The sequence below is a fragment of the Alnus glutinosa genome, chromosome 5, assembly GCF_958979055.1.
Source record: "Alnus glutinosa chromosome 5, dhAlnGlut1.1, whole genome shotgun sequence".
NCBI classification, from domain to species: Eukaryota; Viridiplantae; Streptophyta; class Magnoliopsida; order Fagales; family Betulaceae; genus Alnus; species Alnus glutinosa.
In genome coordinates this window covers 7,355,126-7,369,609 of record NC_084890.1, presented here as the reverse complement: position 1 = coordinate 7,369,609, position 14,484 = coordinate 7,355,126, and the positions used below count along the sequence as shown (strand labels likewise).

General features: G+C 35.9%; 1 protein-coding gene across 1 annotated transcript; it reads left to right on the top strand.

Annotated features, from left to right (window-relative positions):
- Positions 1 to 3,226: 3,226 nt before the first annotated feature.
- LOC133868908 (polyphenol oxidase, chloroplastic-like) lies at positions 3,227 to 11,471 on the top strand. The gene is made up of 2 exons (XM_062305907.1): positions 3,227 to 5,071; positions 10,546 to 11,471. Exons 1-2 carry the CDS (start codon positions 3,260 to 3,262, stop codon positions 11,326 to 11,328), a joined length of 2,595 nt encoding a protein of 864 aa, XP_062161891.1. The 5' UTR covers positions 3,227 to 3,259; the 3' UTR covers positions 11,329 to 11,471.
- The last annotated feature ends 3,013 nt before the right edge of the window (positions 11,472 to 14,484 follow it).

The following is a 14,484-nucleotide window of genomic DNA, read 5'->3' as shown; positions in this document are numbered from 1 at the left end:
AATCACATTTTTTAAAATTACAAAGTCAAACGGATCTTAATCTCTGAGTCCCACACGCAATGGAAAGAGTAGTTGATCATCTTGCAGGAGAGATATGCGTGTCAGTTTATATTGAATATGTACTGGATTGTACTACCAAACCTATATGTACTCTCCAACCTATCAGGAATCTGTGTACTCTCAACGTTTAAGACTTGTACTGTCCGAAACATATAGTTGCTCTATAAAAATCTCAACCCCTGAGCCCTAGTTAGGGCAGGAGACGCTCAATTCTTCATTTCATCTACATCCATGGCGTTTCCTCTTCTCTTCTCGATCTCTTCCAGCCGTTAATTTCCAGCTTCTTCTTTCACATCTTCACTCGGTTGGTTTTTTGTTTTTTTTTTTTAGTTTTTAACCATACAACCATACTTGAAGGTCAATACGGCCTGTAGATTTAGGGTAATTTTTCCGAACTGAGCTGGCATATTTCTATAGAGTGAATCAGCTTGCAAGCCATACATCATTAAAGAACTTAATTTGCATCATCTGGTTTGCAATTTGGAGTTTCCTAGAGGAAGTTTTGATCATTCTAGCTGTATATACATGTTGTGAGTACTAATTAAGGGGTACGACCCGAGCTTGTTTTCTATTGAATCTTCTTTATTTCTTGTTTCATTTGGTATTAGAAAGGCCTTTTCCCATTCCTATGCTTAATATAAACGAATCTTATCTAGTTGTAGTTTGAATAATTGGTCAATAATTTTGGTGCTTAATTTTCTTAAGACTTGTGTGTCAAACAAGAAATATATTGTTATCCGGAAAAAATAAGATTTAATATTTTAGGGAGCTAGAGAACGAGTTTACGTACAATTCAAGAAATGGTTTCTCTAATTTCCGCACCTCCATAGGGAAATGATTTCACTAATTATCAAGTGGGAAAAAAAAAAAAAAACAAATTTTTCTTGTTTTAAGTCTTATCGATCGTTTTCTATATTGTAATGAATCGTTATTTGGGATGAAATAAATAAAAACCCTAGCCATATCAGTCGCACCAAGATGGGGAAATGAGGGTTTTCATGATTGTAGAATATATTATTTTGTTAATTAGTGTGAGATTAGTTATACCAAATCCACAGGGTTAGTACGTAGCCTCTTATTGGAGTAGGTTAAGTATTTTTTTAATCAATGCCTCGTTTGAAAAATGGCAATAATGCATCAGTATATTAATTGAACTTTGTGAGTCTGTGACAGAACTTTGAATCTCCACCAATATTTCACGTGTCCTTTTAGTTTTTTCAAAGACTTTTTAACCAATAAAGAATGATTCAGCAGATGACCTCGAAATTGAAAACCATGTGATGGCCAAGTTATCTTCTGGATAAGCATGATGGCCACGTCCTTTAACCTTTTCTTTCTGGAGATGTCCCGCACGGCATGCTTTCTTGCCTTCTTGTCCCCATGTTCACTAATTTCTTTCATTATCTTTTGATTAGGTTGGACTCTCATCCAACGTTCAACGGCCACAAAATTGTCGGTATTTAAGAGTTTTTAATCACTATTCGTAGTTTTCTAGACTTCTTGGCTGGAGCTCCATTGAAAATTAATTAACAAGTACTAGTTGGAGGAGCACATCAGCACATCAGCACATCAGCACATGTATTTGAACAAGTAACAAAGAAATGAGGGAGCAAGCTCAGATCATTTTGGTCAATGAAGCAATCCAATATAGAAAAAGAAGTTAACGAATCATATCTTTCTCTCTGTGGGCAATGAAGAAAAAAAGATGCTTGAAAATTAAAGGTTGACAAGGAACCGTGGCCATAAAATCTTGTCTTAGAGAGAAAGCATTAGCATCCATCGCCATCAACGTCAACGTACATATATTACTTGTTCAACATGGTTATTCATTAATATTCGTCCAAAATATTGTTTTTTTTTTTTATATAGATCATCCAAAATATTGTTGGCCAGCGGGACCATGATCTGCAAGAAAATTTGCTTCCTGAAAGTTGAATTTTCAAACTATATATATAGTCTTGTCAAGCATGATTCGAGATTAAGTACGATGACATGTCTTGTTTGACAAAGATATGGACGGAACAGAATAGTTAATTGTTAATTTTAAAATTAGTAAAAAGTGATGATATGATATAAAGTAAAAAGAATTTGTATAAAAAAATAAAAAAGTTTTATATTGTAGTGAATTTTTTTATTTGAATAGTATTAAAATATTATTGATGTGATATAAAAAGTGAAAAAATGATAATGTTTTGATGTTGATTGGTATTAAAAAATATGAAAAATAAAAAAAATAAAAAAAATCGTAAACAGTAGAACGCACTGCTGTGTATTGTTCCCGTTCTTGCCAAACAACCCCAAAGTTTCACTAGACAAATCTAGCTGCTTACTGGAAGACGAATTTTAAACAACTCTTGTGATATTGACAATGAAAAGAAAATAGTTTAATTTTGAATCTTTAGAGCAATTCATATACTCATGATAAATCCAAAACTAAATTAAATAGATGTAATGAACTAATGATGTATCTAGCTAGAGAGGGAGAATTCAAAATAATTAATTTTAAAAAGACCTAAAGTTAAGGCTCCCTTGATCAAGGAATAGTTGAATGTTGAATAAGGGGAAAACTGCTCTTTAGCTGATTACCCAACTAATTATTAGTATTAGTTAGGAGTTCATAATTTTTTACACGACTCATGACTTCGACACGATTCAAATTCGACACACGACATAATGACAAATAATTTTTGACATAACTTATCAATCTAATACAAAATTAAAGATTTAAGATTGAGGTGTTTACCCAATTTAATTAAATTGAACAAATTAAAATTAATATATATAATTTTATACTCTAACCTCAAGAAAATTTAAATTTAATAAGCAAACACGAATCGAAACCTTTACTATTAGTAATAACAAGGCTCGGTTAGTACAATCCTACTGTCACGTGGCGAAAAGTCTAATCCTTACTTCGAGGTTTCTCAAAAAAAAGTATATATTCCGATATTCCACACGTGGTGGATATCATTATTTGACTTTGTCAACTTACCAAAATTTGCATGAACATTCTGAGAAATTCCTCGGTTCATGGATTCATACTGAGAGATTAGAAATCCAACCAACCCAATTCACAAATCTAGATAAACAAATTCAGAGCTTAGAAAAAAAAAAATAGAATTCATATTGGGAAAAGTCTTACAGAATTCTATTATAAAAAGGAAGCCTTTAAGCCTTTACCTCTTCACACCAAACCCTCATGGCTTCTCTCTCCCCTCAACCAACGCTCATTACCACCAAGAAAGTGGCTGGGACCGGCACCAGCACCACCAATCCCACCTTTTCTTTCTGTTCTTCCTTTCCAAAAAGGCCTCAAATTTCAAAAGCTGGAAAGAGGAGCCATCACCTTGGTCCTAGAGTGGCATGCAAAGCCACCAATGGCGACCAAAAAGATGGACAGCCTCTTCAAGGGAAATTCGATAGGAGAGACGTGCTCCTTGGCCTCGGAGGCCTCTACGGTGCTGCCAGTCTTTACACTGATCCCTTTGCCTTGGCAGCTCCGGTGTCCGCGCCGGACCTAACACAATGCGGCCAGGCAGACTTGCCTGCCGGGGCAAAACCAACCAATTGTTGCCCCCCACTACCATCCACAAAGATCCTAGACTTTAAGCTACCTTCCCAAAACTCCCCCTTGCGTGTTAGGCCCGCCGCTCATTTGGCTGACAAGGAATACATAGCCAAATATAAAAAAGCTATTGAGCTCATGAAAGCCCTCCCAGCCGACGACCCACGTAATTTTATGCAACAAGCCAACGTTCACTGCGCCTATTGCGACGGGGCATACCACCAAGTCGGTTTGCCAAACCTTGACCTCCAAGTTCACAACTCTTGGCTCTTCTTTCCGTTTCATCGCTACTACCTCTACTTCTACGAGAAGATCTTGGGAAAGCTGATCGGCGATCCCACCTTCACCTTGCCATTCTGGAACTGGGACTCCCCTGCTGGCATGCAAATGCCAGCCTTGTTTGCCGATCCCAAGTCATCCCTCTATGACAGTCTCCGCAACGCTAATCACCAGCCGCCGACTCTCCTCGACCTTGACTACAACGGTACCGACGTGTCATCGACAACTCAAGACCAGCTCTCCAGCAATCTCAACATCATGTACCGACAAATGGTTTCCAACGGCAAGAACGCTCAGCTGTTCCTCGGCAGCCCTTACCGTGCCGGAGATGAGCCCGACCCGGGTTTTGGCTCAATCGAGAACATTCCTCACGGTCCTGTCCACATATGGTGCGGTGACAACACCCAGCCTAATCTTGAGGACATGGGGAACTTCTACTCCGCCGCTAGAGATCCAATCTTTTTCTCTCACCACTCCAATGTGGACCGAATGTGGACCGTATGGAAGACTCTAGGAGGGAAACGAACAGATTTCACAGACCCAGATTGGTTAAACGCCTCGTTCATCTTCTACGACGAGAATGCTCAGCCTGTTCGTGTTAAGGTTAAGGACTGCCTTGAAACTAGTAAGTTGGGTTATAAATATCAAGATGTGGATATTCCATGGCTGAAAACCAAGCCGACTCCACGCAAATCTAAGATCAAGAAAGTAGCGAAGTTTTTGCATATAGGACATGGGGATGTAGCACTTGCGGCTGAAACAGCGGCAAGCGTTAAGTTTCCAGTCGTTTTGGACAAGGTGATAAGTACTGTGGTGGCTAGGCCGAGGAAATCCAGGAGCCGGAAAGAGAAGGACGACGAGGAGGAGGTGTTGGTGATTGGAAACATTGAGTTTGAGAAAGACGCGTCGTTGAAGTTTGACGTCTATATTAATGATGAGGACGACGTTCCTAGTGGGCCAGACAAGTCGGAGTATGCAGGAAGCTTTGTGACCGTGCCGCATAAGCACAAGCACGGGAAGAAGACGAGCACCTGCTTGAGGTTAGGGATCTCTGACTTGTTGGAGGACTTGGATGCTGAAGATGATGACACCGTGGTGGTGACTTTGGTGCCACGGTATGGGAAAGGGCTAGCCACCATTGGTGGAATCAAGATTGAGCTTCTTTCTTGAGCTTCAGATTAATCAATTTCAACAATAACAATTGAACCGCACGTTGTTGTGGTTCTTTCTTTCGCCAGTATCATGATCTGTGGTTCTTTCTTAATTTCTTCCTGTTCTTTTCAATTCCTACCCTCGACTGTCTATGTTGTGAGACAATCGAGGAATTTCACTACTTCAATTATCCATCAAACGTTTTTGTATATTTTGCTTTTACTTTTCTTCTTTTAATTACCTTCTTTCTAAGCTTGGTTAATTATCCATTTATGAAATAATTAAGCAAGGTGTCACTCGTGTGGCACGTTTGAAGGGCACTCATGCTTTGACTCTTTGGTAATTAAGTGATATGGGCCGGGCTTAAGCTTCAAACGTATGTCTCACTGAATGGTAAGGGCTGGGAACTCTCTCTATTTCTCCTCAGGGGGCCTCTAGCTAGCTAGCTAGCTAGCTAGTGTCACGCCACAAAAGCAAAAAACCTGCATGGTGATAACTATAATTGTTACATTTGCAAAACTCTAAAAGCAAATTTCTCCACGATAACATGAAGTTCTTACTTCTTCTGGGAGAGCTGATTGATTGCTTAAGGAGAGGGAGTGTCTTCATATATGCTTATGTTTCTATAATGAAAGCTGATCGAGGAACTTTTCTAAAGCAAAATGCTTGGAATCAAGGGCTTCAATTAATTAGGACATCAGAACAACTCCTACTTACATCGGTTGATCAAGGCCAAAAATGCTAAAAATACCATAACTCACTTGTGGGATGTGTACGGTGGGAAGGTGGAAGAGGTAGAGAGAATTAAAGAGGTGGCTGTGGATTTTTAAATACAGCTTTAATTTGGGGTCGAATCATATGGTTTTTGATGAGTCTAAAGCTGATAGAGGTAGACAGCTCATTACAAAAACTATTCCATAAAAGAAGGCTGTTGTGCCTGGAAATGGAGGTCACGTGCAGATGAGGAAAGTAGGAAAACTTTGTTTGATACGAAGTCCAACAAGGCTCCTGCTTTACCTCTGAGCTTTTCAAAGATTCTTATCTATTGTTGGCAAGAAGAGTGTACAAGCGGAGCGGTTATTAACCGTTAATATATAATCATACACTAATAACCGTTAATCGAATAACCGGAAAATTGAGAATAATCACAACCGGATAATTAGTATCCTATTTTATATATATAGTTATATATATTAAAAATAAAAATAAAAAATGTAAATAAATTAAATACTGCACAGTAGTTAAAGGCCTAAAGCAATGACAATGGTTTTTATCACAAGTTGATCTTTACATTTTTTGATTCATATTCTAACAGAAATAGGCAATTATTCTTCCTTATGTTAGGAAAATTATTCTTACATTTTTTATCACAAGTTCTTACTATCATATTTTTTTTATTTGCAAATTCTTCGAATGTATAATAATTATTGATAAGAGGTTATGTGATATATATATATATATATATATGAATAGTTAACAACATGATAGCTAGTGATCAATGGCTTGGGATTATACAGAGTTTTTATATGGTCAGACTGATAACGTACCAACAGATATCTGCAAAATAAGCACAAAAAGTTATTTGTTCCCCTTTTTGTGGTCATACGTACATCCTTTATATATTTTTCAACATAGCTGAAATTTATCACTTTTCAATCCAAACCATTTAAGAAGAAAATAGTTATTTTACATATAAAAATTTCTACAAGCATCGTATTCAAAACTTCTTAACTAGGACAGTTGAAGTTGGTAAAATCAACAATATAAAAAAATTAGTTGCCCGGTTAATAATCGGCGATGGATACCCTATATTTTAAAATTTAAGTACTTAATTACAAAAATAATAAAAGATTAAGGGTTATAAATGAAGTTCTTTTAAATTTTTTTTCTATATTTTTTGGGTTCCGGGCAAACTACTCTAAGAAGTAAATGCTACGGTCCTCTCTTTGGTGCTAAAGAAAGTCTATCCTGCTGGTATGGCAGATTTCATACCTATTGCTTGCTTTTACCTAACCGATTGCTGCCTTTTTTTGGAAGATTTGGTTAGTGTGAATGTGTGTTTGGATACCGAAATTAATCAGATTCTTTTCGGGTTTTTCTTAACCCGCATTCAACCCGAATTCTATTACTTTTCAAATATTTAACTCGAATTTCGACGCCATAAATGCCATCTCAAAAACAGTAGCTTTTTAGCCTTTTTCTCTTTACCTTGGACCCACCCCCCAAAGACGCGTACAGGCTTTCATGCCATGGTCTGTCTTCCACGTAATTCAGTCACACCATCCTCGTATGCGTGGATGATTGAAAGCCTTTGGATAAAAGCTGTATATGAATAGCCTTTGGATTAATATATTGTATACTATTTGTCATCTGAACTGTCCATTTCTTGCGTACACCATCTGAGTAATCACACCCTATAACTCCCCAATTTCACGGTATTTTTCTTAGATTAAAAAATGCAAATTAATTAAAATTAAACGCAAAAATTGTATTTCTCTTAAATTTAAAAAAACAAAATAATTTACAATCAGTTTTCCAAAACAATTCGTATCATCTTAGATTTCAAAAAGCAACATAAATTTAATTTAATTTTTAAATCTAAAATGCTTCAATTTTTTTTTTTCCTGTCATGGCTATAATATTTATACATAATAATTTTATATATAAATATATAATAATTTATTATACTTAAAAAAGAAATTAAAAATGAAAATAATATATAATAATATATAATAAAAAAAAAAAGTAATGATTTGCATTTCTTAATGTTTTGAATGGATAAATATAAAATTGAATTCGTTTTGCCATTATGGTATGTAAAATAAGAATTCTTTTGTATACTTAATTACATTACTTAACTCAGCCACCCCCTTCCCACTCTCTATTCTTCTTTTTTTTTCATATTTTTTCTAAGTTTTTAATAATTTTTTTTTTTATTTTTTTAATTTTATAATTAATTTTAATTAAGTATGAAATTTTCCTTTTAATAGTCATTTTTTAATTATTATACTTATTTCAATTTATAATTTCACACTACTTTTCATAATACCAATCATTATAAACAACTTTTTATATCTCCAATCATTTCCTACTATTAAAAAACATTACTTTTCAATCTAAAAAATTCGACACCCAAACATAATTTCAAAAAAAAAAAATTTATCTTTACCTCGAAATTCGTAAAGAGAATAAAAATTTAATTCTGATTTAAAAAATTTAGTACCCAAACAATTCATATACCCAAATTCAATATCGATCTTGCATATGACTCGACTAATTGGGTCTTCCTTATACTTGCTCTGTTTTGGCTTAATTTCCTAGTAGGTTCATAAGCTGGATTAAGGAGTACGTGTGTTACTTCCCTTAGGTTTTTCATTGCTCTTAATGGATCGTTGGTAGGGTATTTTGAAGGGAGGAAGGGGTAGAGGCAAAGAAATCTTCTTTTCTCCTTATTTGTTCATGAAAGATCATATGGAAGTGAATTAATTCAGATTTCAAATTCCATCACAGATGCTCTAAGCTAAGGTTAATACATTTGTGTTTTGCTTATGACTTGCTCATCTTCTTTGAAGAAGAGTTTAAATTCAATTATCGTGATCAAACAAGTTCCAAAGGAGTTTGAGAATTTGTCGGGATTGTAAGCTGTAATAAAAGTTTAATGGGCCTCGTTCACTCTCAAAAGTTACCTTTAAAGAGAAAGGATGTTCATGACTTATGAAGTGTCCAAATCAATATAATCTTAACGATATAGAACACTTTAACAAGCTAACCCTTCAAATAGCTCAATCTTCTATTCTAATGTGAAGAACGAATTGTTAACAAGTATGCAAATGCAGGAGTGAGGACCATTGTTTGCTTGATTTTAAAACACCAGATTAACGATCTCGATTTGTCGGTGAGAAATGTCCATAAAGGAAGTCCAATTGCGCGTGGGCGGTGACAGAAACGCAGGCATAAGAAGATATTTTTGACAGCTTCTTAAAAGAACTAGAGCATTCTCAAAATCGTTCAATTTTCCGCACTTTGAATGAATGGTAGCCATAAAAAAATGTGTGGATAATAGGAATCTACCTTCTTCCGATGGTCTCTAGAGCATTCTCAAAATCGTTAAATTCTTTATTATTATTATTATTTATTTACTTTTATCAAAAGCTTATTCTTGGTCATGGAAGACATTTGTCACTGAACTCCGACTAAATAATTACAAGATAATTTTAGATATAGTATTATTTTTTTTTTTTTGTGTTATTCTAATAATAATGTAATTTTTTTAAAAATTATCATTGAATTTGTGATTGATTAATTTTAAATTAAAAAATAGATAGAAAATTATTAAAAAAAAATTATTTTAATAGAATGGATAAAGAATTTAGATAAGTGGATGTATGTAGGGGTGAAAATGCGAGCGAATAATAACCGTTCACATCAGCTATCCGCACAAGCGGATTCGGTCGTAGTTAGCAAAAACCAATATCCACAGATGTAGATGCGGATAGGGATTTTAAAGAATGCAGATGCAGTTAATAACTGCATTCACATTCCATTTATATATATATATATATATATATATATATATATATATATATATATATATATATATATATTCACAAAAACGTCATTTTGGATTTGGTAAGCTTAAAACCCTTAGGTTATATTATGTTTTTTTTCACTATCATCACAAAGTCATACCTCATTACATTTACATTTTTCTTTTCTCTTCTTTTATTTTCTTTGGTAATCAAAATCTCAATTACTCTATGAGACAATGACCCTCTACACACGCCGTCACTCCGAGAAAGTATGCCTCTCTGCTCCACTGCTGGCGACTTGTTTTTTGGGTTTTTCTGCCTTTGTGTTGTGTATTCTCCTTGTTTCTATGTACAGTCTGCCTATGTATAGTTGAAATTTTATTGAAATTTTATTGTAGGGGGCTTAAATGTAATTCTAGTAAGATTTGTGAATCTGCCTAGGCAGCTATTTTTAAGTCGAATCCTTCTAACTTATAGTGTAAGGGGGTCCCTCATTTCTCAACTTGTATATCTACGTGCTTTTCAGTATCGATGGTTAGCACATTCTATTCCATTAAAAAAAAAAATTAAATGAGAAGAAATAGTTTTTAATTAGTCATTTTAGATAAACTTGTATATATATATATATAAACCATTGGGATGCAGGAAAAAGCAAACCCACATCCATCCTCCATTGAAATTTTTTAACAAAATTACAAAAAGTAACGATAGATACAATTTTTATCATATAATTATCTTATAATAAAGTTGATGTACCATTTTAAAAGATTTTTTTTAAAAAAAATTAATTAATTTAAACTGTACGTCACATTAAAATAAAATTTTGATCAGATATTTTAGATATTTGTGGACCCTACACGTGAATGGCAAGTCTGATCGGAGTTTGATTCCTCATCCATCCTAGTCGGGACGAGCATATCCTCTCTTAGTCCCTTGATAACGGATCCATAATTGCATTTTATTATAAATATCAAGACCCTTATCCATTACCTTCACGCCAAAACCACCCAATTAATGGACTCTTTCTCCCGTCAGCCAACCCTCACACCCACCCAGGCGGTGCTTGGCACCGCCACCTCCACCAACACTCCCACTTGTTCTTTCTTTCCAAAAAGGCCCCAAACTTCAAAAGCTGGAAAGCAGAACCATTTTGTTCGTAGAGTGGCATGCAAAGCCACAGATGGTGATAGCTCCAACGACCGACAACCTCCTCAAGGGAAATTCGACAGGAGAGATTTGCTAATTGGCCTCGGAGGCCTCTATGGTGCTGGCAATCTTTACAATCGGGCAGGGGCAAAACCAACCTCAAATTCTGTAGCGCTTGCGGCTGAAAAGCCTGCAAGCGTTGCGTTTCCGGTCGTTTTGGAAAAGGTGATAAGCACTGTGGTCCCTAGGGGCAGGAAATCGAGGAGCCGGAAAGAAAAGGAAGACCAGGAGGAGGTGTTGGTGATTGACGGCATCGAGGTTGCGAAAGATGCGGTGGTGAAGTTCGACGTTTATATTAACGATGACGAAGAGTCGCCTAGCGGGCCAGACAAGACGGAGTTTGCCGGAAGCTTTGTGAACTTGCCGCATTTGCATACGCGTGAGAAGAAGAAGAAGACCAGCCTGAAGCTGGGGATCACCGACTTGTTGGAGGACTTGGGAGTTGATGACGATGACAGCGTGGTGGTGACTTTGGTTCCACGGTCTGGGAACGGGATAGCCACCATTGGTGGAATTAAGATCGCGCTTCTTTCTTGAGCTTGAGATTTCAACAATAAATAGCTGTTTTTTAGGTCCTTACTTTCGCCATTATCGTGTTCTACTCCTGCTTGTTTCAATTCCTGCGCTTGATTGTTATATGTTATTGCTCGATCGAGGAATTAATTGGACAATTTTGTGTACTTTTTTAATTTAATCAAACTTTTTTGTTTGGGGGAAAATTATTTATATTTGAAAACCTTCTGTTGTGGTTGAATCAGCAAAAGAATGTCTTCTTTGATTATCTGCAAAGGAATTTCTTCCTTCATTAATAGACAAGGGTCTTTCAAACCATGAAAGATTCAAATCAGCAAAACTAATTTTGATAGATCCATCATGTTATTCTTGGATGTAATCAAGATTAGTATCATTGCTGGGAATCTTGGCCGGTTGAGAAACATTCTCAATAAGCCACTCATTGGGGAGACTAGATCTCACTCCATTTCATCATCTGAGGAATCCGGATGTTAGCATCACGGGTAGAACTTTGAATTAACAAAGTAGAATTATCCGAATTTTTGTTAATAGCTTGAGGATTCAAATATTATAGTTAGAAGGTAAAACATTCAAGTTAATGCTTTAACAATATTAACATCACTCAAAGTAAGAGTTATGTTAGGAAAAGTATCACAATAAAACAGGTTCATTATACAAAGAAGTTTGGACCACGCCAAGAATACTAGTCTAGAAATCAGTAAATCTAGCATCACAAAGGCACATTAACACAGAAGCATTAATATCAAGTCTTGTTAATAGCTTAACATCGACTTGAACAGATCCAATATACAAAAGATCCAATATACAAAAACGTAAAACATTTAGAAAGGGAATTGTTAACTATTATTACTAAATAATTCGAAGTTTTCATTTCTATTAGAAATACGAATAGTTTGTTCAACAGTTTTAATAGTATATTCAACTCTGAAATTGCTTTTTTTTTTTTTTTTTTAACAAGCTTCATCATCCTTCATTGCAGAAAAGAACCCCAAAGGGGAATACAACAGGGTAAAAACCACATAACAATACAGGATTACAGAAGCAGAAATCTCTGCCCGAAGGCAACAAGAAGCCCGTAGGCCAATAGCAGTGAATGAAGCTAAAGAAATTCCATCCACAAAGTCCAGAAAATCCAGACTTAAAGCAGCTACCGAAAGGGTAGACTGTGATCAAAGAAAAGAATGTACAAAAACAAATACAAACAGAGGAAAACCAAACAACAGCGCCATGAGAACTGCAACCGGAGCACGGCCATGAAAGCACGCCCTACTCCGGGAGCCCTTCCAGCATCGAGCGACCTCCTACAGCCCGGATCGACACAAAACGAAGCCGGATGTGCAAACCGTGACCCACACGCGCTAAACCAAGGAGAACACTCCTCAGCGCGTGCAGGCCACGCGCCGCTCAGGAAAGCACCACACAGCTCCATCAAGTGACTACCGACACCAGAGAAGGCCGGCGACCACAATAGACGAGCTCCTGTCAACGAACACCCAGCCGAGGCTAATAGATCTAGAAATAAAGAACAACTCCGCCGGAGACCGTCAACATCCGCCATTCCCACAGGCCAGAGCCTGGATCCAACAGTTTGCACCAACAACAAACAAAAACAACAAAGAAAAATACAAACCTCACCGGATCTAGCTCCAGGAGGGACCACGGCTCCACAACCCTAAGGTTGGGAGAACAAAATACCCACCACTAGAGACCAGTGGAGGGACAAAAAAAACCCCATCCTAGCCCTCACGAGCTAGGGGGAAGATCGACGCCAGGAGGGGGAGACGAGAAGCCTCCCCCCCCCCCCCCCCCCCCCCCCCCCAGCGAGCATACTCGAAATTTTTCTAACTCTGAAATTGCTTTTAAACCAAGAAGTATTATAGATTTCCTTTGCTTGAAGTCTATATATATTGGAAAAAAGTATATTTTAAATTTTATCCTCAGGTACACTTAACTTTTACTCACCTTTGAGGATTAAACTTGTGGACATATAAAAAAGCAAATGAAAAAAATAAAATAATAAAATAAAATAAAATTCTAACAAATAAAAGAAGTAAAAGAAAAAATTAAAGAGTTTTGAGGATGGTTGAATCGTGTTTGGGGCGGCTCGAATTAACTATTTGAGGGTGATTCAACCGCATTGGAAATTGAGTGTCAAAGATCACAAATTATGGTTTGGGAATGCATGTACAATATTTTTCAAAAGTAATATGATAAATAATATTCCTCGAAAAATATTGTAAATGAGGAATAGTAAACTTACACCCGACTTTATACTCCCTGACTTGGCACTGCCGCGTCATGCCATTAAAAAAAAAAAAAAAAAAAAAGTCAATACTATACACTCTTGTGGTTTGCAAACTTTATTTTTTGTCCCCTGAATTTTAATTTTTATCATAGGTGGTATATGTGGTATGAGAAAAGATAGAAATGGTACCTTCGTCTATTTTTCCATTTAAAATTGACGAAAATCCACTTCAGCGCCACGTGGTACCATTCAAAATGCACATGTGGCTACACTATTTTTTTAAAAAAAAAAAAAAAATTGTAGGTGTTGCTTTTGGGCCACATGGGGATGGCTCCAAAGACCAAACCCTAAATTTTTCTTTTTTGGGTTCATAAGAGACAAATTGAAACTGGGCTTTACATAAAACTAACACCTAAAGAGAGACATTTACCTCTGTGGAATCACCGTCCAAAACGAAGAGATGCGAAAATAATTTCACTAGACGTTTTCTTTGGTTTATAAGAGAAATGCTTTTGATATTGCGTGTTTCCAAAAAAAAAAAAAGCCTATTGCTCACTACTTAAAAACGCAAAATTATAATTTTAAACGACTCAGTTATGTAATTAAAATCGTATTTTTTTATGCAAGATCACAATACTAAAAGCACCATAAATAGCATTAATATAAAAGCGTGTTTAGTGTGATTTAATTTAAAATCGCATTTTTTATACGAGATCGCAATACTAAAAGCACAATAAACAGAACTAACATAAAAGTGGGTTTTCATGTTCAAATTACAAACAATACAATAATAATAGCCGCATCCATATTTCCTTTATATATATATTTTCACAAAAACGTCATTTTGGATTTAACGTCATTTTAGATTTTTTAAGTTTAGGACCCTTAGGTTATGTTAGGTTTTTTTTCACTAT